Source organism: Necator americanus, chromosome V (genome assembly GCF_031761385.1).
Source record: "Necator americanus strain Aroian chromosome V, whole genome shotgun sequence".
Taxonomy (NCBI): domain Eukaryota; kingdom Metazoa; phylum Nematoda; class Chromadorea; order Rhabditida; family Ancylostomatidae; genus Necator; species Necator americanus.
In genome coordinates, this window is record NC_087375.1 from 21920588 (window position 1) to 21943533 (window position 22946).

At 39.6% G+C, this 22946-nt stretch overlaps 3 protein-coding genes across 5 annotated transcripts; 1 reads left to right on the top strand and 2 right to left on the bottom strand.

Moving 5' to 3' along the window:
- Window positions 1-886: 886 nt before the first annotated feature.
- On the bottom strand, window positions 887-8050 carry RB195_014808 (uncharacterized protein; the record flags this gene model as incomplete). 2 transcript variants are annotated; one of them, XM_013445119.2, is made up of 8 exons in its annotated part: window positions 887-944; window positions 3688-3784; window positions 3859-3990; window positions 4190-4249; window positions 4402-4453; window positions 4837-4986; window positions 7420-7506; window positions 8018-8050. In XM_013445119.2, 8 exons carry the CDS (start codon window positions 8048-8050, stop codon window positions 887-889), a joined length of 669 nt encoding a protein of 222 aa, XP_013300573.2. The 2 variants fall into 2 exon arrangements, with proteins under 2 accessions (XP_013300573.2, XP_064061105.1); XM_064205224.1 differs by lacking the exons at window positions 4190-4249; window positions 8018-8050 and having other exon boundaries at window positions 7420-7530.
- Window positions 8051-10428: 2378 nt separating this feature from the next.
- RB195_014809 (uncharacterized protein) lies at window positions 10429-14434 on the top strand (the record flags this gene model as incomplete). Its single annotated transcript, XM_064205225.1, has 6 exons — window positions 10429-10494; window positions 12742-12842; window positions 12949-13084; window positions 13370-13552; window positions 14137-14250; window positions 14309-14434. The coding sequence occupies 6 exons, from the start codon at window positions 10429-10431 to the stop codon at window positions 14432-14434; spliced, it is 726 nt and encodes a 241-aa protein (XP_064061106.1).
- Window positions 14435-14645: 211 nt separating this feature from the next.
- Window positions 14646-22946, bottom strand: RB195_014810 (uncharacterized protein; the record flags this gene model as incomplete). 2 transcript variants are annotated; one of them, XM_064205226.1, is made up of 13 exons in its annotated part: window positions 14646-14699; window positions 18445-18522; window positions 18594-18689; window positions 18782-18876; window positions 18975-19062; window positions 19217-19363; window positions 19425-19603; window positions 19672-19854; window positions 19988-20124; window positions 20183-20307; window positions 20564-20724; window positions 22061-22148; window positions 22899-22946. In XM_064205226.1, the coding sequence occupies 13 exons, from the start codon at window positions 22944-22946 to the stop codon at window positions 14646-14648; spliced, it is 1479 nt and encodes a 492-aa protein (XP_064061107.1). The 2 variants fall into 2 exon arrangements, with proteins under 2 accessions (XP_064061107.1, XP_064061108.1); XM_064205227.1 differs by lacking the exon at window positions 14646-14699 and adding an exon at window positions 17451-17501.

Consider the following 22946-nt stretch of genomic DNA (forward strand, 5'->3'; position numbering starts at 1 on the left):
TGACAACACGAGAACAAAAAGCGAAAAAGATCATGGTCCAATCGCAGTGAGCCAGCCCAAACGATCTCCAAGCCCGGGCTAGTGGCCAAGAAGGTTTTGCTGTGTTTGGTGGGATTGGAATGATTCACTATGAGCTCCTCCCATCGCGCCAACTCAATTCGAACCCCTGCTGTCAGCAACCGACCAGATTGAAGCGAGCAATCGACCAGAATCGACCAATAAGAATGGTGTAGGGTTCCATTAGGATAACGCAACTACACAGACATCTTTAACGACACGTCAGAAGCTCCGACAGCTTGCATGTATGTTTCTACCGTACCCACTATATAGGCCACACCTGACACCAAAGCGACTATCACCTTATCAAGCATTTGCAGATTTTCTTGATGGTACAAAACTTGCGTCAAGAGAGGCTTGTGAAAATGAGGCGGTCAAGTATTTTTCTAAATACGGACGAGGACTTTTTCAACCGCGGAATTATGAAACTGCCATCAACGGCGCGTATTTGATCTAAATCGGTTGGTCCTAACTACGTTCATTTCATCGTCGAAATAAAGCGAAAAACGCTCAGAACTTTTTACTTCACCTGATAATTAAGGACAAACATACGAAACAACTGATCGATTAATGTGTCTAATCGATAGCGTTGCTGTACGGAAATTCAGAACTTTACACTACATGGTTCTTCCTATTGCAAAAGAACGAACACAAACACACAATAAACGCATGAAGCACACATAGCACACACGATGAACCAAGAAGATATTCTAAAATATTTTTTTAAAATAGCCATAATGATGAAAGATTAAGACCAGTTAAACGAGCATACTAAAGGGCACAAATACACATAATCGAGCAGAACCAATAGAAAACTTTTCAAGATGAACTACTGCGCATGAGCTGCAGCCGCCTTGCGACGTCGGTAATCTTCCAGTGACAGTGGTCTGAAATAAAAGTGTTTTACTAACACACTATATCGAACGTAAACAATGCATCTGCCGATAGTGCACTTCTCTAGCTATATAGGGTATGTTACATCTGGAAGAGCAAAGTTTATACGTCCTAGAGATTCAAAGAAACGTGCAGGAACTGCAGAAGAAGGAAACCAACATTACTATGTACGTTTTTATCTTATTGCACGTCGCAAAATCACTTTAACATGATCTCAATGAGGGAGGTTAACTTTGTTCAAATAAAGATGTGCACGAGCTTCTCACAAAAAAAAAAGCAGAGAAGCAACAACGTGAAAAGGTACTAGTTACTAGCGAAACGTTGAGGATCTCCAACTCATCTGACATTAGAGCTTGAATTATTTAGTCATTAGTAATGAAAGAAAAGTGATACACTTCTGGTTACTGAAGACAGTAACATGATAACTGAAACAGCAAGCGGCTACAGTTACTGTTAGTTACATTTTCACTCGTTCTGCACCACGTTTTGAGAGCTTTGATTAAAAAAAAAAAATAAAGTGCACGGCGTTAATCAACTCCCATGGGGATGCGTTTCCGCTTTCTACTTCAACTTTGAATTGTTTAAGGTTTGAGAAAATGTGTTCACCCTTAGAATTGAATTGCTTGCGGTGCAAGCTTTGATCAATTTACCGTTTTCGGGGAGAATAAAAAGTTTGACTAACACAAGGTCGGTTTCGAACCATCGATAGATAATGCAGTCACAGTCGAACATCTAACCGACTGCACGACATCCGCCCACTGATGGATTTGGAGGCGTGCGAGCTTGCACAGTTTTATGGCGCGACGTTATCATACATTGCAAAAAGACGTTATCGTATAGCACACAGCCAAAATACATAGCCTGAAAGTCCGCTAAGGGGAGCATGAAATCTTTGGTAAGAGCCATCCATTTCGTATAGCTGAATTTTCATACACTGATGAGCGAAATCCAGCGAGGTCTCCTGCTCAAATTTCTACGATTCTGTGTTCCGTTTGATGCACTACAGGAAGCACCCATATTCGTTTGACCCGTCATCAGTGCCGCAGACTACATCTACTGCAGCCATGCTTATGGGAAGAAGATAGGAGGCTGCGCGATAGCCACGAGAAACGACTACTACAACCTGGTCAAAATGTCTAAATGTCCTCTTCGTGAATGAGGAATTGCAGAGAATGCTAACTGTGGATCGAAATGCCCAATAGCCACAGAATTCGCCGAAAACAAAAATAGGGACGCCTTTTAAGGTGATTCAATGCGTTGATGTCTATGAACCCTACCCAATAGGTGACCATAGTCGAAATCGAGGAAAAAGCGAAGAACGGACTTGAGCAATTCGATGTGAGAGAACACTGGTGTTACCAGCTGAGCACATCTCGGAAAACGGTAACCGCATGGTCAACTTATACGAACAAATGGGCCTTATCATCAGTTAGTTCAAGGAACCTCATCATGCACCATCACATTAACATGACAAGTGTAATCCGCTTTGACGTCGGAAGAGTAGCGCAAGCAGATGTAGAATCTCCAACTTTACAGCTCGACGACACTCAGCCGGGACTTCGAAAATCTAGAAGCTGTTTGGTACCTCGCATTCGACTCCCACCAGGGTCCATTCATCTCTGCTCCAAGATATAGATGGTTCCATCAAAAGAAAACGAGGAGCTCCTCCTCTACCGAAAACCGACATAGAAGACTGAAAAACGAAGAATGCAGAAACCTCATCCAACATGAATGTGTTCATTTTGAACCTCGGACTACGAAGCTTTACGAAACAGTTACGTTTAAAAACGCTAAAGCTTTAACGCTGAAGAAGTGCACTTTTATGACGGCGGAGACGAGGTTCAGGTACAATTCAGTATGTATCAGGACTTGTGATTCCAAACAGGAGAAGTGTTTGAGAAAGAATTTACGTAGTCAACTGCAAGAAGAACGAAACCAAGGTGGTCGACTATAATGGTAAATACATTTGATCTCCTCTACTTTCTATACGCAATAAAATTGTTCACTCGAGAATATGTCCAAAAACTTTTGCCCAAAACAATACAATAAATTTGATTTTTGACGACAGATGTGGATCAGATGGCCACGGTCCGCAAGCTGCTGTTGGAACAATTATGCTACACGGTGGTCCGATAGCACCCAGATTGTATGCCTAAACTGATGTTATAGCAGGGTCGAAACGACATGAAGCACGTGCGCAGTTGAGTAAGCAGCTTTTCTCTAGGCGCTTCGGTGGAGCGTGGGGGCTAGGAGCGCGGTGAAACCCTTGCTGGCACCACCCATCGCTGCACTTTGCGACGGCCCAACCTCGGTTTCAACTGCAGCCTCCACCACACCGCTTCGAGCGCGCAAATGCACCGCAACTACACTCGTTATTCATGTCGTTTCGATCCGACTATAACTCTTGTTCCAAGTCTACTTTCTTCTTGAATGGTAAATCATTTTGTGATGAGGTATGGGTATACGTATGGTAGTAGCAATGGTAGGACACATTGGATATGACTTCCAAGCTCTGAAGAAAGGGAAAACGTTAGCCGAAATAAGGCATTGTTAACAATTTTGACTCTGCGCTCCAATTAGCTGTAAAGTTAAGATTGCATCACTTAAAACAAGTGAGAAATCAAACTTGTGAAATCAAATAGAGCAAATTTTGGAAGAAAATCAGTAGTGAGCAAAATAGAAAGGTAGGTAATTCTAAACACTAAAAAATTGGATGAAAATTAGAAGGTTACCCACCTCGACCCTGAAGTGGGCGGTGGTGCTGCAGGACGAGGGGACGGCAAATGTAGCGAGTCTTCAAGTCGCGTGCTTGTTGCTGGTCGAGCTAGTTTTCCTTCAAAAGAAAATACTGGATTTACACAGGACGAAACAAAACTAACGATATGAATTAACACAGAAGTTGCCCACCGAGATCTATATCAAGCTCGATTTTGCTGATGCTACTGTGCAGATCAAATAAATTGCTGGCACTTTTCGATTGCACCGGCTGTCGATTGCTAGTAGATGTAGAAGACGATGCAAATGTGGAAGAGGTTGGGGCTGAAAAGTAGTCAACGGACCTTCTTTTGCAGTACACGAAAAAGTGCTTCTGATATTCAGAGGAAAAAAATTAGCAGTGCGTGCACTATGCCAGAAGAGTGAGCATAGAAAAATGACACTTTGCTATTTTTGCTCCATGAAAATCGGAAACATGGAAGTCATGTATTCAGATTAAAAACCAAACAATATTCGGACAAACATTTTCGACATTTCCGCGGCGCAACAGCAGTAGGAGCGAGTGAAAACTGGGGTCTTTTGTCTGAAAAGTTAAAAACTGTGAAGCTTCTTCCAAAAAGTTTATTTTTTCAGACTTCGTTGAAACGTGTTTGTAAGCAGTGCGACAACATGATTTGGCTGTATCAGAACAGACGTTTGAATGGCAGGAAAGGACAAAGAAAGAAGAGGACTCACTAGATGTGCCAGCATTCTCCACTAGCAAAGCTCCTTTGCTGCCAGAAACCACCTGCAATACTTTCTCAACATTGATATTTTCAGGAAGAAAATGAGACGATTCAGTAAGGACAGCACACAGTTCTACGAGAACTTCGTAGATTAGTGAGTATAACTAATACTTAATATGCACTTAAAGGGCTTGAAAAAGGATATTCCGAAATTTAAAAAAGAAAACAGTCTACGGACAAAAATAACGCAGATATTGGTCGCATACCAGTAATTTACTTGATTATTATTGTTAATTAATTGATTTATAATTCAAATACAAGCAGTCCTCATACTACTTTTGAAATCTAATTTTCCAAAGAAGTCAGTAAAGTAACAAGCTAACTCTTAGTTTCTCCATGTGATTTAACCATAGTGGTAACAAATTTCGCTCAGTTGCTAACACACCTTCATCCTTTCCTTCTTCCTAGTGAATGGATCATCCTGATGACCCATATCGAACTCAACCTTGTCGCTGAGGAACTGTTCCTTCATCTTGTTACGATTGCGCTGATTAATCCAGTTAATTGCTGATATATCCGCACATCGTTTCTTATCCTGAAACATATCTTTCATTGTAATGTTAAGTCGACAAAATGCAACATAGAGCACTTTTCCCAACTTATTTCCACTATTCACTGCATCAAACAAATCACCTATTATAAATCAGAAAGCTTCACGCCGTTGAGAGCGTTTGTCAAAAAAGCAATTCAAAATGACGCACTTCATTTGTGATGTAGCTGTTGGCTGGTCAATTTTGGAATAAACAAAAAAGAAACACCGGCGTTAGCTGGTCCAACAAGAAATGAAATCCAAAATGTTGGTTACTTCCTCAAAGTGAAGTTCCTTCATCTTAGATGCAACTTGTTTCACCATGCCCATTCATCATCTTAACAACTTTATTCTTCGGTGAGCTATCGATATCCCTCAAATAGGTTTTTCGGTAAAATATAAAAAATATAACAAATAGAATAAAAAACGTCGAGATGAGTTTCGTTGCACTGTCTATTTGGTTTCCATAGCGTCGCCAGTGAAACATTTGGTCCACTCTTGCAGGGCTGCTTTGTTCCACAAGCCAAAAAAAAAATGGATATAAAACCCGTCAAACGTACCGAACGAATATCTCAGAGAACGAGAGCACCTTCGTGACATTTTCACACAGCTGTTACGGGAGAAAATGTTTATCGAAGAATAACGCTGTCAGACTTTGTTCTGTATGTTTGCATTTTTACGTTTCTTTCATATTGAGGATTCTACAATTGTGAGGGGTTTCGCGTTTTATTCTACATACCATTTTTGTTTTAGAAGAAACGACTTCCTCTGGTAAAATTATAAGGTTTCTAGAACAGTATCTGTTAGTCTTCAACAATTACGAAAGCAAAACATCAAACAGATCAACAGTTTGTTTGTGAAATCACACCTTCTGAGACATTTGTATCGAGTTTCTGAGCACTGACGATGAAGTACTACAGAAATGAGTAAGCTTGAGCAAAGCAGTTGCAAGCACTATTTGTAACACTACGTAACATAATGATAGAAGTCGTCACAAGAAAGAAGATACATCTGATAAAATGTGTATTCGTATCTAGCGAATATACATTTACCATTTAAGGCAGCGTACCACGAATCTGACGTTGTGAGGGAAGAAAAAAGCTAGAGATGAGGTTGTAAATTGCACGATCAGAGGTGGCTCCGCTCATCTCTCTCTGATCGTCGTAAGAAACGATGTGGGAACCACGCTGGTTATTGGGAGGCAGATTAGAAAGCTCCTCAATGCACACGTTCCAGTTCCCTCAGCAGCTTCATTGGTTTCGACGAAGTGTTTGGTTACTTTCAATTAACTTCGACCAATGGCACTTGGATGGGGCATGTGCACAAGGATGGCGCGTAGCAACTGAAATCGTCTTAAAAAAAAAGTTCGTCTTCCACGCCAGTAAGAAATGAGCAGAACCACCCCTGATCCTGCAATCTACAACCCTAACTCTAGATTATCAAGCGGATTCCTTCATCACATCAGATTCGTGATATAATGCCCTTATGAACACCTTTGTAAGCACATGAGTAAGCAACAAGGAGAACAAGGATTCATATACGAATAGCGATCAAGAATCCTTGTTTAGCTTGGCCAGAAAAGTGGCAAATATTCCATCTGTTTTTAAAAACCTTAAAGTTCGTAAAATGATTTGGAGATAAATTTCGGCATCGTTACATGCCGAAATTTATCTCCAAATCATTTTTGCGAATTAATGTTGGATGAAAGTCCCATCCGTACCCCGTGCTTCAACGCCCTTCACATACTACTCGACTACGAAAATAACTGTCATCCTCCAGCAATTACTAGCGGAGAAGTATTACCATAATCAGTTCTGGAAACAATTCTGTTCGTTTCGTTGCGTGACTGACAATGCTAGACAGACTGTTAATAACAAAGCGTTCAACGTTAAGACGTTACGTTATCATGACACGCATGTAAACATGTACAAAAAAGATCTAACTGTAATATATTGCATTTTCAATTTTAGTGCCTGACTGGAAGGAAACGGTAGTAGAAGGTAGAGCTTAGTTTCGATTAGTAACTTAAGTGAGGGAAAAAACTTTCGAAAGAGGAACAAGAGCCAGAATCTTAGTTTTAAGAATATCATCTTTTAGTGAAGAAATCTGGTCTACGCTCACTAAAACCAATAGCATAAAGTGCATATCGCTTTTACAAACATTCTTTGCAAAATTCCAGAGCCACTACAGTGTGTTATATCTGGTTTTGAGCCTCATCCAGCTCTAATCTGGTAACCAAACAAAAAAAAAGCTTTCAAAAAAACGATCGACAATGCTGGACCCAAATAGAGTTGGATGGTTTGTTATGTTCTATTTCAGTGAAACTGTTTCCATTCCATGAATTGCAATGATAAACACAGCTGACCCTTCGACATTTGTTATGAAATAATGATAGGAATAACCATTATGAACCAGCATAAGATGACCCAGGGAACTAACCGCCCGCTCTGCCCTCGAATCCAACTCCTCCAGTTCACGCTGCAAACGTCGCACTGCTTCATGATCTCCTGTCTGTTCAGCAATTTCCTGAAAAACGCTCAGAAGTATCATATTTCATAGAAAACCATAAAGTGTTATGCGGTAGCTTCGGATATTCTTCAGCAGTAATGTGTAAAGTGAAGTGACATAGGCTCATGCATCAGTTGCTCAGCTACTAAAAGACATGTGTCTAGGAAGTAGACGAACACGAAAACGAAAGCAAAGTGATGTGCAGGCGGAAAAAAGGACGAGTCAACTGCTCGCCGCGATATCATGATGCAGTAACCAACCACGAATAGTGGCACACCTATATATCCACTCCTTTCAGAAATGATTTTCAATTAGAACATCAAGTACGCCAACAATTATTACACACACATGCCACATATGTCGTCAACGCGCCTTTTACGCGTCGTTCGTTCATAGCGCCTGTCGTAGTGCATGTTCCAGCTTCCCGCTCAATTAGAACCTTATTTCATCGACAGTATTTCCGGCAAGTTTACTGCCTATCGTTTATGTGCTCTTGTACCATAGTAACGATGGGTACTGCAATTCGCACCTTCAAAACCACGAAAAACTGTTTCCTAGACATTGTCCAGGATATCGGAAGCAAACAAAACATCCGTTTAGCATTTTAACTAGAGTCGATCTAACCGAGTCATAATCCCATAGCGATGACCACAGCTTCCTTTGAAGTTCTCTGACTATACTTAGAATATCACTCAAACGAAAACTTCAGAAGAGAACCTTTCTTCGTCATTGTACAGTTATACAATCAGTTATGAACGTAAAGCTACTATACGTATTGTTCATTCCAGAAACCTCAAGCAAGCACTATATCTCCTCTTCCTATCAAAATATGTTGCAGGGATAATAATACCGTGCTCTCTGGTTAAATACTTCAAACCCATAGGATTTTTGTTTTAAAGAATATGGCGCATAAATTGTGGAATCGTAGAGCTTAGTATCCAGACGTAGAAAATAGATAAATTTGAATTTTCACCAATTTTACAGAGTTGAGAGGGAACTTTTACTGTAAGTAGCCAAAAAAAACCCCGAAATTTTCCAAAGCATGCAGAGGAACTAATTATGGCACTAACACATTTTGAGTGCAAAACATGCGTCAGCATTTTCTTCGAATGCATATTTTGTGAGATAACTCAACAAATGATGACTGATATAGACTTCGATTTTTCAAATCTTAGAGGATACTCGCTCGAATATCGCTAAAGTGTTCTTTCAGAAGTTCTGTTTAGGCTGGATTTTCTCATCACTGATAGAAACAGAACTGATGGAAGAGAATTTTCAGCGATGAAAACATGTGAAGAAGGAACAAGGAAGCCAAACGTTCTATCGCAGTCTACATTTTCTCAGATGAATAATGTTTCGTTCTATGGTTTTGTTCAGAACGCAACAAAAATAGAAAACAAGCGAACAGATCGACGAAGACCTCAACAACTGTTTAAAATTGTATTGTTTTTGTTTGTAGTCACCCCGATTTATCCGGCGTTTAGCTCACAAAACAAGAAGAAATACGACAAATACAACTTTTTTCCAAAGCAATTTTTCGCTCCCTCATCAGAAATATTCCTCGATTGCAAAGATTTTCCTGACCCTCTCAGAAAGTACTACTGTCACCACCTAACAGACAGAGTACACGAAATATTACGCAGAAAGAAACATTATGAATTATCAGACAATTGACGCCCTCAGAACTTAGAAGCAATCTTCAGGATTCATCATGCAGTTTTCACTACCATTTTACCGTGTTATGACTCGTGCGTCGCCATGTTAATCATTGAAGAAAAAAAAGGCTTTTCAGACAAACTTTGTGCACATCAATAATCAAATTCACACCAAATTTCCATCTAGTATCTTTGATTCCTCAACTTTCCTTCAATTGAAATACACCGAAAACACCAAGGGTTTTGCACTTACAAACTGCTACGTAATCGCACAAATGTTGTAACAATGCCAGCAAACGAATGATCTATTCAATATGTTTGCCAAAGCGTTGCGACAACGGCGAAGCTCTCTACACATGCTGCCGACAGGCTCCCGCATAGTTTGCAACAAGTTAGCGTTCGCGTAAACTGAATGCTTGAATTCTCATCAAAATAGTCACTAGACTATGCTTTCATGTTGTTTCATGTTGTTTATTATGATATTAGTTTTTTTCTTCATCTACACTTTGGAAAAAGAACTGTAGTGACAGCTAATCAAACGATAGAAACGTCGATAGAACTGAATCACGCATTTCTTCAGTGCACTGTCTTCAAGCGCTGAAAGCAATTCACCTTCTACATTTTACCAAGCAAATTTCTGGTTCCATTATAAAGGTTTATTTCTTTTTGTAGAAAAATTGAAGTATTGAACAAAAAATAAGAGCAGTCCCCACTGCGAAATCTCTTCAACTTATACCATTTCTAAAACAAATCAAGACTTTTTTGTATCTAGAAGAAAGTAAAACTTATTGACGCTGACTGTCCAACAGGTTTTATATTGTTCTGCAATAGTTTCCAATGACTGTTTCTCTGATTGATTGTCAAAATACTACCTCTGCCCTAAATGCATATAATGTTCAATTAAGAGCATTAAAAAAAAAGAAATTCAAAGTGTTTCACGATATGAATTTACTCATAAACCTGTATAGAGCTGTTTGTTCCCTCTAGCAAGACTTTTGAAGCCTACGATGAACTGTTGAATTACTCTTATATAGATGTTTTTAATGTTGACCTCCATGATAAGACGCGACACAACTAAAAAAAATCAGCACTATCGTTTCCGTTTCCACTACTATCACCACACATTTAAAACAGTTTCCCGTTGATAAACCCTACTACGTTGCCGTAAAATCAATTTCTCAACTAAATCGAGCAGTTAAAATGAGAATACGCTCATCCAAATCGTTAACATTCTGATGTTCTAGGTCGTTTTATCCCTACTGTGAAAAAACATCTCCGTCACCATATGAACAGTCGAGGCGCGGAGACTGTGTCAGTACGGCAAGCAGACGGCACCGTCGAGACGCAACTGGTAAGCAACCACTCATTCCGTCGTTTCCTTCATTTGACGCTGGCTGCCTTGGTCATAAGCGTTCACAGACGTTTCTGTATTTTTGAAATGTAGAACGGATACACAGGTACCAGTTTACTCCAACGTGTCTTATCCTTTAATTCAAAAATTGCGCGAAAGAAATCAATTAACTGTAAATTTGTTGCTCGTTGGCCAATATTAAGACAAAAAATAATGATGAGGAATTCTCTCAGGACAAGGACATCTAATGTTGACAACAAACGGTTTTCAGCTTAGAATTCCCGGCTCCTAGAACAATCTGGTCCTGAATGAGACAATTTAGGTGGAATTTGTTGCTCCCATCCCCAGTAGTCTCAAAGTGTAATCATGCCCTTTGTCTCAAAGTTTCAAACTTTCGCTCATTCTTCCCATCTTATTCGGAAAAGGCTCTTCAAAACTCCATGCATATGAAATTCCTTTCAGCCTCCAAAATTTTCGAGCGTTTACCAGTGGTTCCAGCATTATAAAAATCATATAGTTGGGACCAGCTTTCTTAGGGAAAGGGAAGACGCCGTTTATCTTCTCTTTAATGACAACTACGACGTAAAACTTGTGCTCTAACCAGTTTTCGCCTCATCCTACTCGCGTATTTCCACTTATATGAGTTTCGGCCTTGTTGTAGCCTTAGTACAACTGCACATGCCTAACCGGATGTATTTGACGCACCCGATCGCCCAAATTCCCTCGCTGTTGTTGGCCTGCCATTAAATGATCGGACGTTTTTGCTTTCACCCTGTTCCACACACTGGTCCGCCTGTATTCTTATTATATTGCTCGAAGTGTTCGCATAACTGTTCTTCTTCTTCTTCTTCAAAAAAGAACGGTCATACATCGATGCGTGTGCGCGAACATCGATTTGACGGAGACGCCCCGTAGCATTTATTTGAGAGATAGATAGGAAGAAAGTAAACGTCACACCGATGCTGCGCCTCAGCGACGCCGCGGTAAAAGACCGTTGGTTGGCCGGCGCCTCAGCGGCCTGTCGCGGGTTCAAGGGCATCCGCACCGCCGCCTCGCCGAAGAGTTCGCCTCATTCATCAGTCGACATATTTCACCTCTGACTAATTCCCGAAGACACTGCTTCCCGAGTTTCTATACTCGAACAGAAACCCTGCAGATCTACCTGATTAAGATGCTCATATCCTCCAATTCTGTCTGAAAAACTAAAAAAGTCCTACAAGAGTATAAAGTGGTTGTTTTCAATGTCGTAGCGCTCTTGATTTCCAAGCCACTAATCACAGATTCTTGCGTTGTCAGCGTACCTCGTTCACCACAACTTTGCCAGCTTAGGCCGTTTGAACATTTTTGAAGTTTGAACAAGATTGAATATTCTGCAAAATCGTCGCCTTTAATTGTCACGACAAGAACAGACAAGAATATGAGGTGTCAACTTTGGCAGCGAATTTGAGGACGATTTTTCCACTCTTGCTTCTCTAGAAATTTTTACTTATCGATATTTTTTGCCTAATTCTCATCGTCAAACTTCTAGATAGAGCATATATACAACGCAAGTTCACTGTCACTTTGACTCAAAAAAGCATACATCAAAATCAATTGTTCGCCATTTCGCCAGCAAATGATCCTTCTTAGGTGGTTTGAACATTTTGGCAATCTAAACAAGATTGAAATTTCTGCAAAATATTACCCGTTAATTGTTATGACAAAAATTAATTGGCGCAGATTTAGTCCACCATTAAACTGCTTAAAATGCCGGGTAGGTCATTTTTTTCACTAATCTTCAACAAAGTGTATCGATTGGTTGCAACTCCCGTTCTATCGATCTTTTACTCAAACACACAAAAAAATATTTACCTCTACAAGTCTTGACTGGCATTTCTGTCTGCGAACGTATTCCATGGATGTACCTTTTTTCTTTTTTTGATAGCCACACCCTATCAAACGAGTAGGTGGGTAACAGGTGGCAGCAAAACAAAGCATCCTTTTGCTCGCTTTCAATAGGCATTTCTCCTCTGTTCCTAGTTATTTGTGGGTCACGCATAGTCAACAACATCCACAGCACGTTCCTATGTAGATGCAATCTCAAATCTTATTGTGTCACCAGTTTCCTGTAAACCACATCTTCTCGAGTTAACTCTTCGAAGTCCAAAATCTTAATTAAATTAAGTTCAGTTTTTTTCAGTTTTTCTTCAAGTCGTTCAGCGATTATAAACAGCATAGTCGATGCCCATCAAAAATACACACTTTCAGATGTTACGACCTGAAGACCAGCCTGCTACGACACCGGTCGATTTGGGACCCGCAAAAGAAATACAACACACAGACGACTTTGCTAAACCCGCACAGGCAAGGTCAGTCCAAAACGAGCCTGTGGTTTAAAATGATTCGCAATACCCTGTCCGCAGGAATCGAATTCGTGTTTTGTTTCGTAATAAAACGACACAACATATCATTTAGCCCAGTTCAAAAGGAGAAAAAGAAGCTCCAGTTCCATATGACCAGCAAAATCCAGATTATTCCCGACAACAGGCAGGGTCAACTCAACACCGGCTTTCTCGCTACTATTCCTGGTGTGCTCAAACTTGCCGAAATTGTGGGTTTCCGCAGCTGTCTTCATTTCGCTGCTCAATGAGAGTTCTCCGCAGCTATTATCGATCACGTAACATTTGTTAAGCGGTTAATGTTTACTGCACAGTCAAATAACTAGCTCCTTCACTCGACAGAGCGGAAGTTTAACGCGCGAAAACAAATACCAAGCGAAACAACAACCACTTTGTAACCCTCACTTCTTACAGCACAACACATATTGACAGTCACCAGAAAGCATGTTTCTCACGTATCTTGAGAGAAATGGAAAATTTCATGGACTCTTTTTCAGATCCTCGCTTTTGTGGCCTTTGTTCTGGCCATTTGTGCTGACAGAAGATCTACAACAGCAGCATGGACAGAACACATAACCTTCGAAACTCTTATCGTCGTGTGTGCTCTGCTTGCAGGATATGTATGCTTTCCGCATCTAACCATTCGTGAGGAACCAACTCGAGAGGGTTTGATCGTACTGGTTCGTTATTCTTTACATAAAACTATTCGCTCAAAAATTGACAGACCTATTACACTCTTCTTATTTAATTTTTGAAGGTATCAGAAGACACTGTTTGATCAAAACATTTCTTAAACAGTCGGGTTATGGATCTGAATGCCTTGACCATTCGTACAGCACGCATGATCGTGCTAAGATTGTGTGCAAAACAAACAGTGCAAGGTTTATCACACCATTTCATCAGGATAACAAAATTCACTGGAAGTTTCCACAGCATGAATCACTACTACTCCACTGAAAAAGAAGCTTTCCAATATTTCCTCCCTAAATGTGACTAGCTGAAACCAATCAAAACGGGGTCCTTAGTGTGCTCTAAAGTGATGGCAGGATTCCCACCAGCATATTCGGAAACAAACCGTAGATGTGACCCAGCGGCCGTTTTTTAACGACACTTCATGACCTCGAACTGAGCGCGTTTTAAAGGACGTAGGATTTGCTTGTATGTTTGCGAGAACGCCACGAAGTTTTTGCAGCGAGTCAATGAATTTCCAGCTATTACCTTAACGTGTAAACATTCTTCCTTCAAATGAGGTTAAGCAGTTCAGGAACTGATATTTTATGGAATTAACACCTTGTTCTACTTCATTTCTATATGGCTGATGGTGCATTTATCAGCAAGCTGGGGTACCGACGGGAGAGGAGCCGCTATAATGACAGCGGTAAGCTCCCTTGATTTTGCCATCATTTCTTATGGCCCAAACTTTATTTCGTTTTTAGATAATTTGCGTCGCTTTGACAATTATCTTCGGTATCGAAACATTCCTCAAACTGAAGGCATGGCGTGGAGAGAACGAACCGAGCAGCAAAGTGATTACCACCGGAGCTCAACCATCTCAAAGCTAAGACACCCACCATTACAACGCTACTCTAGTCAACATTATTGATTATATCTATGGAAAGAGAAAGAAATCGTCTGACTTTTTGCTGGAAGGGCAGCAACCCTTTTCACTTACACTACACCTCAATCTGGGTGCGCGCTACGTGGCGTCTTTGAGATGAATTTGCACTGTCTTTTCATCACTGTCTGTCACTGTCACCATTTGTGTTACGAATGTTATTTCACATGAACATGCTCCAATAGATTGTCGTAATCAAAAGCATTAAAGCGCTTAATTTCAGAGTTTTGACATGATAAGTCACTTAAAAACAAATGATATGCGCATACCTCAATGTTCGATGTTGGAAGGGTACCAAATAGTAAAAGCTTAATTGGATACTAGCAAAGATTCAAAACAATGACGAGCATGAGCAGACATGTACAGTTCTTTCTTCAAACAGCCACGTGCCATTAGAATAAAGTGGAATTGGAAAAGATTATTTGAACGTGATAATCCGTTGCCAGGATCCATGTTCATCTAATTAAAAGGGTAGTAGTTTTGCAAAAATAAAATCTCATACGAAACATGAACTGCTGGAAACGTTCCAGTAAATCGTAGGCAATAAATATGGGATCAACTGGTTGTAGGTAAGAAACAGCAAGGAGATAGTTTCATAATCTTTCTCATAAAACAAAAACATCATTCACTTCCACGTGTAAAGACAGAAAATAATGATCACCTTACTATAAATCACTACTCTATTTATCAGGGCAAGTCAATAGTTTATGCAGCGTTTTTTACGAGTTAGACAGAAGATGCTCGTAAAACCTCACAATAGTCAGAAAAAACGGTTCTGTTCTCTTCCAAGAACGACTTATGGTACTATTATTTTTTCTAAGAAAGAATCGTGGTACAACTGGCAAGACTAAGGAAACATTCATTGTAAAAGATCGTCCTTACTCAGTGAGTAACGATTCTCGTAACCGTAAAACCAGATGGATTTTTCTCCGCTATCACCCCTGCAGATCAATATCACCATCCAATGTCCGTTTCGTCGAGAACAAACGAACCGGTCAACTGGGTAGTGCAATGTGACCTCTATCGGCGTTGCTACAGCAATTCATGACACAATCAACCACTCCGCAATCTAACACCCCTCAATTTGTAAGAGAACCTAATCATTTCGGAAGTTAGGTTGGAGACTGGAGTGGAGTGAGGGACTAAACACGAATGTAGAGTCATTTTAAAAAAAAAAGACCTATGCAAAGGTGATGTCAGCAGCTGATTTCTATGTATAATGTAGACGAAAGAAAAATATCAGGATTTCACTAGATGCAACAACAGTATGACAGAAATAAGGAAACTAATTCAAAACTACTGAAGGATAGAAAAATAACTGTAGAAAAAAGAAAGTTGGGACCTTAAACAAAGTCTAAAATTAAGAAGCACAGCACACAGATGTCCAACTAGGTCAGAAAACAATATATTAAAATTAAAAATATGTTTGGTGGTACAAACCTTGAATTTCGCTCAAATAACTACGAAGATATATCGAGCGAAAAAAAAAACTGAGCTTGTCCAGTGCAAACGCTTAGAGTAAGCATGAGCTAATAGTCATAAACATTTCTTCTAGAAGTTTCCCAGTAGACAACCCTTATTTCCCCTTTCCCCTTCCCTCCCTTCCATGAGAAACGAGCGCTACCACAACTTCAACATAATCCCTCAAAGTTGCACTACCCTGTGTCTCATAATCATCCATTTTATCAAAATTTAGAGACATCGCTCGAAGAGGAAGGAGAAGGCTTCTACTCTTCTGGTGTTGACCCTTTTGCATCACGTTCACACAAGTCTCTCGCAACCCAACATTCTGCCTTCTTTCTGTTGTTCTCCGTGCTCCAGCTCAGTCGTTCCCGTTACGGCGTGAAGAAACTTTTCTTTAACTTAGATATATGTAGTAGAAATTCCGCGGTTTTACTACTATATATCTGAGTTCGTGCGAAGCGGACATTTCGCTTCCTACAGGTAAACACTGAAACACCAATAGTACACCAGAGTTTTCATAGACTTATCCGTACATGTTTAAACAACAGATACCGGCATCTCAATGCCAAGGAAACAACTGTAATGTCCCAGAAATCAGAACTCAGAGCATAAAACAGAAGATTCCGATAAACCTAAAACTGACGTGAAATTGAAAGGTGAAAATTGATATTGAAATTTTACAGCTGCGTGAAGTTCCTGAGAAAATGTTGCTCTTTTACATAGCCTTGTGCTACTAAAAATCAGGATAAAATAGTGTCTGAGCACCTCGGGTAGAAGGAAAAAGATTCGCAGTCTATCTGTTTCAAAAGTGTAGTCGGTAAGTAGAAAACATTGTAGTCCTGGTTAGTCACAGTTTCTTTAATCATCCAGACTTTCTAAAGTGTCTCAGTACCAACGCGGTCAACTGAATAAATTTTAAAGGTTTTCCTTCCTCTGATCTTTGAAATAAAACTCTAAGACAACTAAGTGATGGAAAAAACAAATATGCAATAAAAAAGGATAGCAATGAAGGAAGTGTGTATTACAGCATTCATGCGAAATCCAACAAAACAGGCATGTTTCGTTGGCTTTCGCATGAATGCTGTTATTGGCATGTTACCATCCTACTTTCGTTCGATTTTAAAGCAAAATGTTCCTCCAGGTCCTTGCTGAATATGAAAAAAACCACAAAGTCTTACACCTCATTGATACCTCATGTTTTTCTTCTAAAATCAAATATTGTAGCGTATTTTATGAGGCTTAAACCTGTAAAATATTATTATTTGCAACTGGCCGAAAAGGTAAAATTACTCCAGACCCTACAAGGAAAGACCAGAAAAAGATTTGCGTAATTTATCTTTGTTTCCAACCTCTTCACTCTGATATGTACCAATTTCTACATAATATTACCAACTTCATGAGAATTTCTGACAAAATCTTTGCAGAAAGCCTATAGCTGCCTTAAGGGGATTTCAATAAGAATGCATGGATGTCCAATTGTGGACCACTTCTAATCTTGTCTAATCTTTCATCGCAATAAGATCTCTGTCTAAATGTTTCTTCTTCACTTCCTGAAGAAGACATTGGGGAAGGAAACCAAGAGTTATCACCTTTCTAACATATCAGTAGGTATAGCCTAATTCAATAATTCATTCATTACCATTCAGAACGTGAATTAAAAGAAAAAAGGTAAGTAAAACAAGGATTCACAGAGTAGGCAAATGGGAGACCCACTGAAGTTGTTACTCGAATATATAATGTACGCTTACTTGAGAATATGACCACAACAGAACAGCTAATTTCTTTTGATCATCACTGTTTACGGCTCCAATATGCCAATCGAAAACATGAAGGAGTCATAAGATGAATTTTTCTTTTATTCAAATTTCCATCTATGCAGCTGCGAAACACGTAACTAAATCACGAAACCCTTTCCATACATGATAATTGACAAGCGATGCGCCTTAAGAAATAGCAAAATAGAAAAGCAAAATAGAAAGGAAACGGGGGCCAAAGGAATTTTCACAAAAGCTTTTTTTTTCAAAGAAGGGATATTTCCGAGGTATCCAGAGTAGAGAATATAACGAATGTCTTCACTATGAGATGTAAGAAGCTGTTGCATTTCATTATTCATCAACCCCAATATATTTAGATGAGGTGTATTTCCTTGTAGAATAGAAAAAAGCGGAAAGAAGCAGCACCTTACAAGGACAAATGAGAGAATGAGGAGAATGAAGACAGTACTTTTGCTTGGCTCTGCTATACTGTGAAAAAAAAAGAAAACCAGTAGTTCTGCGAAATGGATGTGTAAAAGGAAATGAAATGAAGCAGAAATGTAGAAAAAAGTTCTCAGGACGGAAATCTTAACCCTTGTTGAATCTCTGCTAAATCTGCCGAGAACTGTTCATTAGTCAGCTGCAGGAAATGTTTCAAAGAAAAGAAAAGAATATCAAAAGGTGGCTTGCTCGAACAAGAGGTTGAAACAGAAAACGAATAAATGAAGAAAAAACACACCTTTTTCTTCATTAATTCACCTTTCGTCACTGCAAAATTCTTCACTTTATCAGAGAACTTCTTTTTTTCATTCACTATCTGGAAAAAAAAACATAATAATAATAGAGGTCTGTCGTTATCATTTCTTTTTTTTTTGAACAAATTCTTACGTATTCAATAACTTCGTCGGTGTAGTTGAAGTTCATAGCTTTTTTGATATCTTGCTCTTTTCTCTCGATATGGTCCATGGTTGGTAATGAACCACACTGAAATGGCATTTCCAGTGGGAAAACACGAGCAAAAAGGTGAAGGAAGATGACAGTAGTGGCAGCTAATCGCAATTATATATAGCACATACCTCTTCCTTAGTCACTGCTCTCCAGTCAGAAAACTCATCTTGTCCAAATTCTGCATTTGAAATGAACTCTATGCGGAACACACGCTCATCGGTGCCTACATTCGAAGATAACCATGCAATAAATCAAGAAGAATGGAATTGATATTAACAACGAATAAGTAGTACAAACCCTCCTATAAGGAAGAAAACACACCGTATTTCAGTTTAAGACCTTTGTTGGTTTTGAGATTATCAAAGGCATAAACTCTGTTCATTTCCACGACATCCATAACTTGCGATAGCTGAAATCAGCGAACGATGAGAAAGCAACCCCGCTCTTCTTCCACTTCGACTAACTTTTTGTAAAACATGTTAAACACTTGGAAGCTCCCAAGAAGACTCAAAGACGAGAGACAAAATAAAACAAAAATACTAAATTTTCGTTGAACTACAAACTCGATATCTTGATTTCCCTCCGTATCCGCCCGCTCCAACTCGAACAAAGCATCCTATTACTGTCTTCGCAAAGAATGGTGCATAAACAATCTTCGCTATTTTGTATCGTGAAACACGAGCTCTAGAAAGCTGTTGTACATTTTCGACCTAAAAATTAGAAGAAAAAACTAATGACGGCCACCAAGTTTGCAAGCTAATTTGAATCGACCTCTCGTTTAGCTTCAGCTTTTGCTTCATCATCTTCACTTCCTCCATCTCTTCTGGGCGAGGATTCGCGTGATGATGACCTCGAAGAGTCACTGGACGAAGAAGAAGAAGTTGATGAAGACGATCCATCGCTGTCGTCTTTTCCAAATACAGCATCGATAGAGAGAGCAGCTTTTTTCGCTGTAGAAGAAGAATACTTCAACCTGCAGCGAATCCAGCAATCTCTCAAATTCGAAATAACCAGTTACCGGCTTTGTTCTCTTTGTCTTTTCGCTTAGCCAGCAGGTCGGCCATGGCATTCTTCTGAGTGGCTTTTTTGTGCACTTCAGATGGGCGGTGGAATTTCATGTCAGCTTCAGATTCGGAATCAGAGGCGGGAGCTGCTTTTGACTTCGAAATCGCCGGCTGCGAGCGAGATGTTTGAGGCTTCTCTGAAGAATGTTGATTTTAACGCACGTCGTTGAAACAACTCTTAGCAACGCGATCTTTTAGGAATTTTAGAACTTGCAATGTCAAAAAAGGCAGAAAAAAAACTGGAAAGACATTAGAGATAAAGAGACATACCATCATCACTATCACTTTCGTTAATTCTCCTCTTCTCTTCACGTCGTTTCTTTTCTTTCTTCTCTTTCCTTTCTTTCTTATCACCAACAGCAGAAGAAGCATTTTTAGCAGCCGCTAGCTTCTCTTCTATTTGTTTTCTGAATGGTTCACAAAGGATATAAATTCATTTCGTAGACAAAAAATAGAGAAAAACACCTTGTTCGTCTCATTTCTTGTTGTTCCATCCGGTTAAAAATTTCTTGCTCTCGATCCTTCTCGTTCATGGCCATTACTTGCCTGCGATCTTCTTCATCAGCAAAGAGATCATCATCCATCTCACCCTTCACGGCAAAGAAATAAATAGCACATAAAGTTTTCAAATCACATCAGATGTATGATGTGATTTGAAAACTTTATGTGCTGCAGGAACTTCTATAAACGACTTCAAAAGAAAAATTATGATCGCCAAAAATTACCCATCTTGCTTTCACGGCTACCTCTTCAGAGGAAAAGGTAAGTACTAACTACAACAAGTGTAAATTTACCAAAGTATAATGGAAATGTTGCAGCTATGATATATACTCAATCCATACATACTCGATCACTTTCTTCGCTAATAGCTCGCTTTCTTTTTGCGCTATTGGGTCCACCTCCCTTTTTGCCCAGTGACGCTGACCCTTTCCGCTTACGACTAGATACGGCGCGACCTTCGCTGTCAGATCCACCGTCGGAGTCGGAGTTGTCGGAATCAGAAGAACCTCAACAAATAAAAATAGTTGAATTATTGTCAAAGAAAGTTAAGCTCTTAGTTTCGTTTTCTATCGAGCTTACGTTGCATTCCACAAAACTTTATGGAAAGCACAAAATGTTAGAGCTGGTCACGACGTCGAAGTTTCGATACTTAGAAACAGTACACACACCTTATGACTTTTGGAAAACTCCAGAAAGTTTCTAACTCAGTTTCCAACTCAGACATAAGTTTTGTTTTTTTTTACCCAAAACTATTGCAGAATATAGCAGAATAAACCCGTTTTTTGGAATTTCTGCAACAAATCAAATAACTAATTGTGAGTAGTGAAGTACCACCGAAAAAATCATTCATTTGACTAAAGGAGTGAGGTCCTTCGAGAAACTAGAGAAACTTCACCAAAGTCAAGAATAAGGCTTTCCTACCATTTAAATCGTCATATTGCTTTCATTAAACAATGGAATCAATCAGTAATAGCAGCAGTAAACTTGCAAATCAAAGAAAAAAATGCACATGTATGCTATGCAAGGAACAGATCTCTAGATGCAAAGATGGACACGGAAGTTAAAAAGATCTTATGGTCCCGATGAAATTAGGGAGAAAAGTCCACGAGATTACAGGGTAACAAAAAACCATTATCTTTACGCGAAAGATGCTTGGATTCAAAAGAAACTCTCAATGTAAGAACATGAGCACTGTTTGACATTAACGAAACCACAACAACAAAAGATAATTCTCGGTAATCACGAAAGAGCCTAAAGCAAAAGGTACATAAGAAAGTAGTGGATCCCTACACATTATAAGAAAGACGAATTCATCAAGGAGCAAAAACGACGCGTGTGGTTCAGGGATTACTACCACATCCCTCCCTCGGATACTTTGCGTTCCGCAACCAAAGAAAAGAAACAGAAATAACACCTCTCAAGCGTATATAAATACGGGTAGAGTGTAGTTGTGGAGAAAAAGACAGATAATCTCGTGCTTATTTCTGGAAGAAAAAAAAACTAAGTCAATCGGCGCCCTAGAACCTAATCATTAGTCTTACATAATCAATGACATGTTGGCTAAAGCTACTAAAAAAAGGAAGATAGAGCCTCCAGAAATAAGAGCGTGGTTAAGTGGTCCCCAACAACATTTTCCCCTTTAAAACTTTGACTGTAAAATCTGTATACTACTAAAGAGATTCGAGTCGTTGAGAAAAACTCCGGCATGATTTCAGTGTAATATAAATTCACATTTTATTAATAAGTTTTTTTTTAACCAGTAAGAATATCAGAAAAAAACATCTCAGTTCCAGCATAAATATAAAAAGCCAACTTCCCGATGAAACTAGGCGTAAAACTCACCAGCACTCTCAATAATTGCTTTGCTACTTGTGTTTCGCGTTGGGCGCTTCTTGCTTGTCTTAGGAGAGGCATCAGAATCATCAGAACACTTCAAATAAAAAAAAAGAAAAACTAAGCAGTAATATGCCAGTCTAAAATTAACAATTTGCTACAAATCCAGCAAAGTACCAAAGTAACTTCCTATTGCACAATTGTGCTTGCCACTAACAATAAGAAATAATAGTTCAGTGTTTATACAATGCCCTACGTTTTAGGAATGGAGTCCAAGAAATGAAATAATGCAAAGGGACATGTTAAGAGCCAGAAGTTAAAGGCATCACCCCACGAATCTGAGGTGGTACGGATTTCAAGTGGAGTATTCGTATACGGGATCGTAGATTATGGAGAGGGAAGTGATTCCGTCCATTTCGTCATAATTGCCGTAAAAAAACGGCCCAGAAGATACGGCTTCGAGCGTTCCGGCGCACTATTTTCTACAAAGAGTTCGATCGGAGCGCGCCAGTTCTGTGCGGCGCCGCATCTTCCGGGCCGTTCTTTACGGCAATTAGGAAGAAATGGACGGAACCACACCCCTCTCCATAATCTACTATCCCGTATACGAATACCCCCTCCCCCCCTGAAATCCATACCACCTCAGATTCGTGTGGTGATGCCTTTAAGTACAAGAAAGAGATAAGCCGATAAGAAAATTGTGTAAATAATGCTTCACTGAAACCAACACCTAGAGGCTCGGCAAAAAAAAAAAATCAGGACCAAAAAGAGACAAACGGAGATAAGAAAAATGATCCTATCCAATCAAAAGCAACTACAAAAGTGAAAACGAGAAAAAAGCATATACCTTCGGCTTCTTGTCTTCGTCATCTGTGGAAGAATAGTTGGACGACAT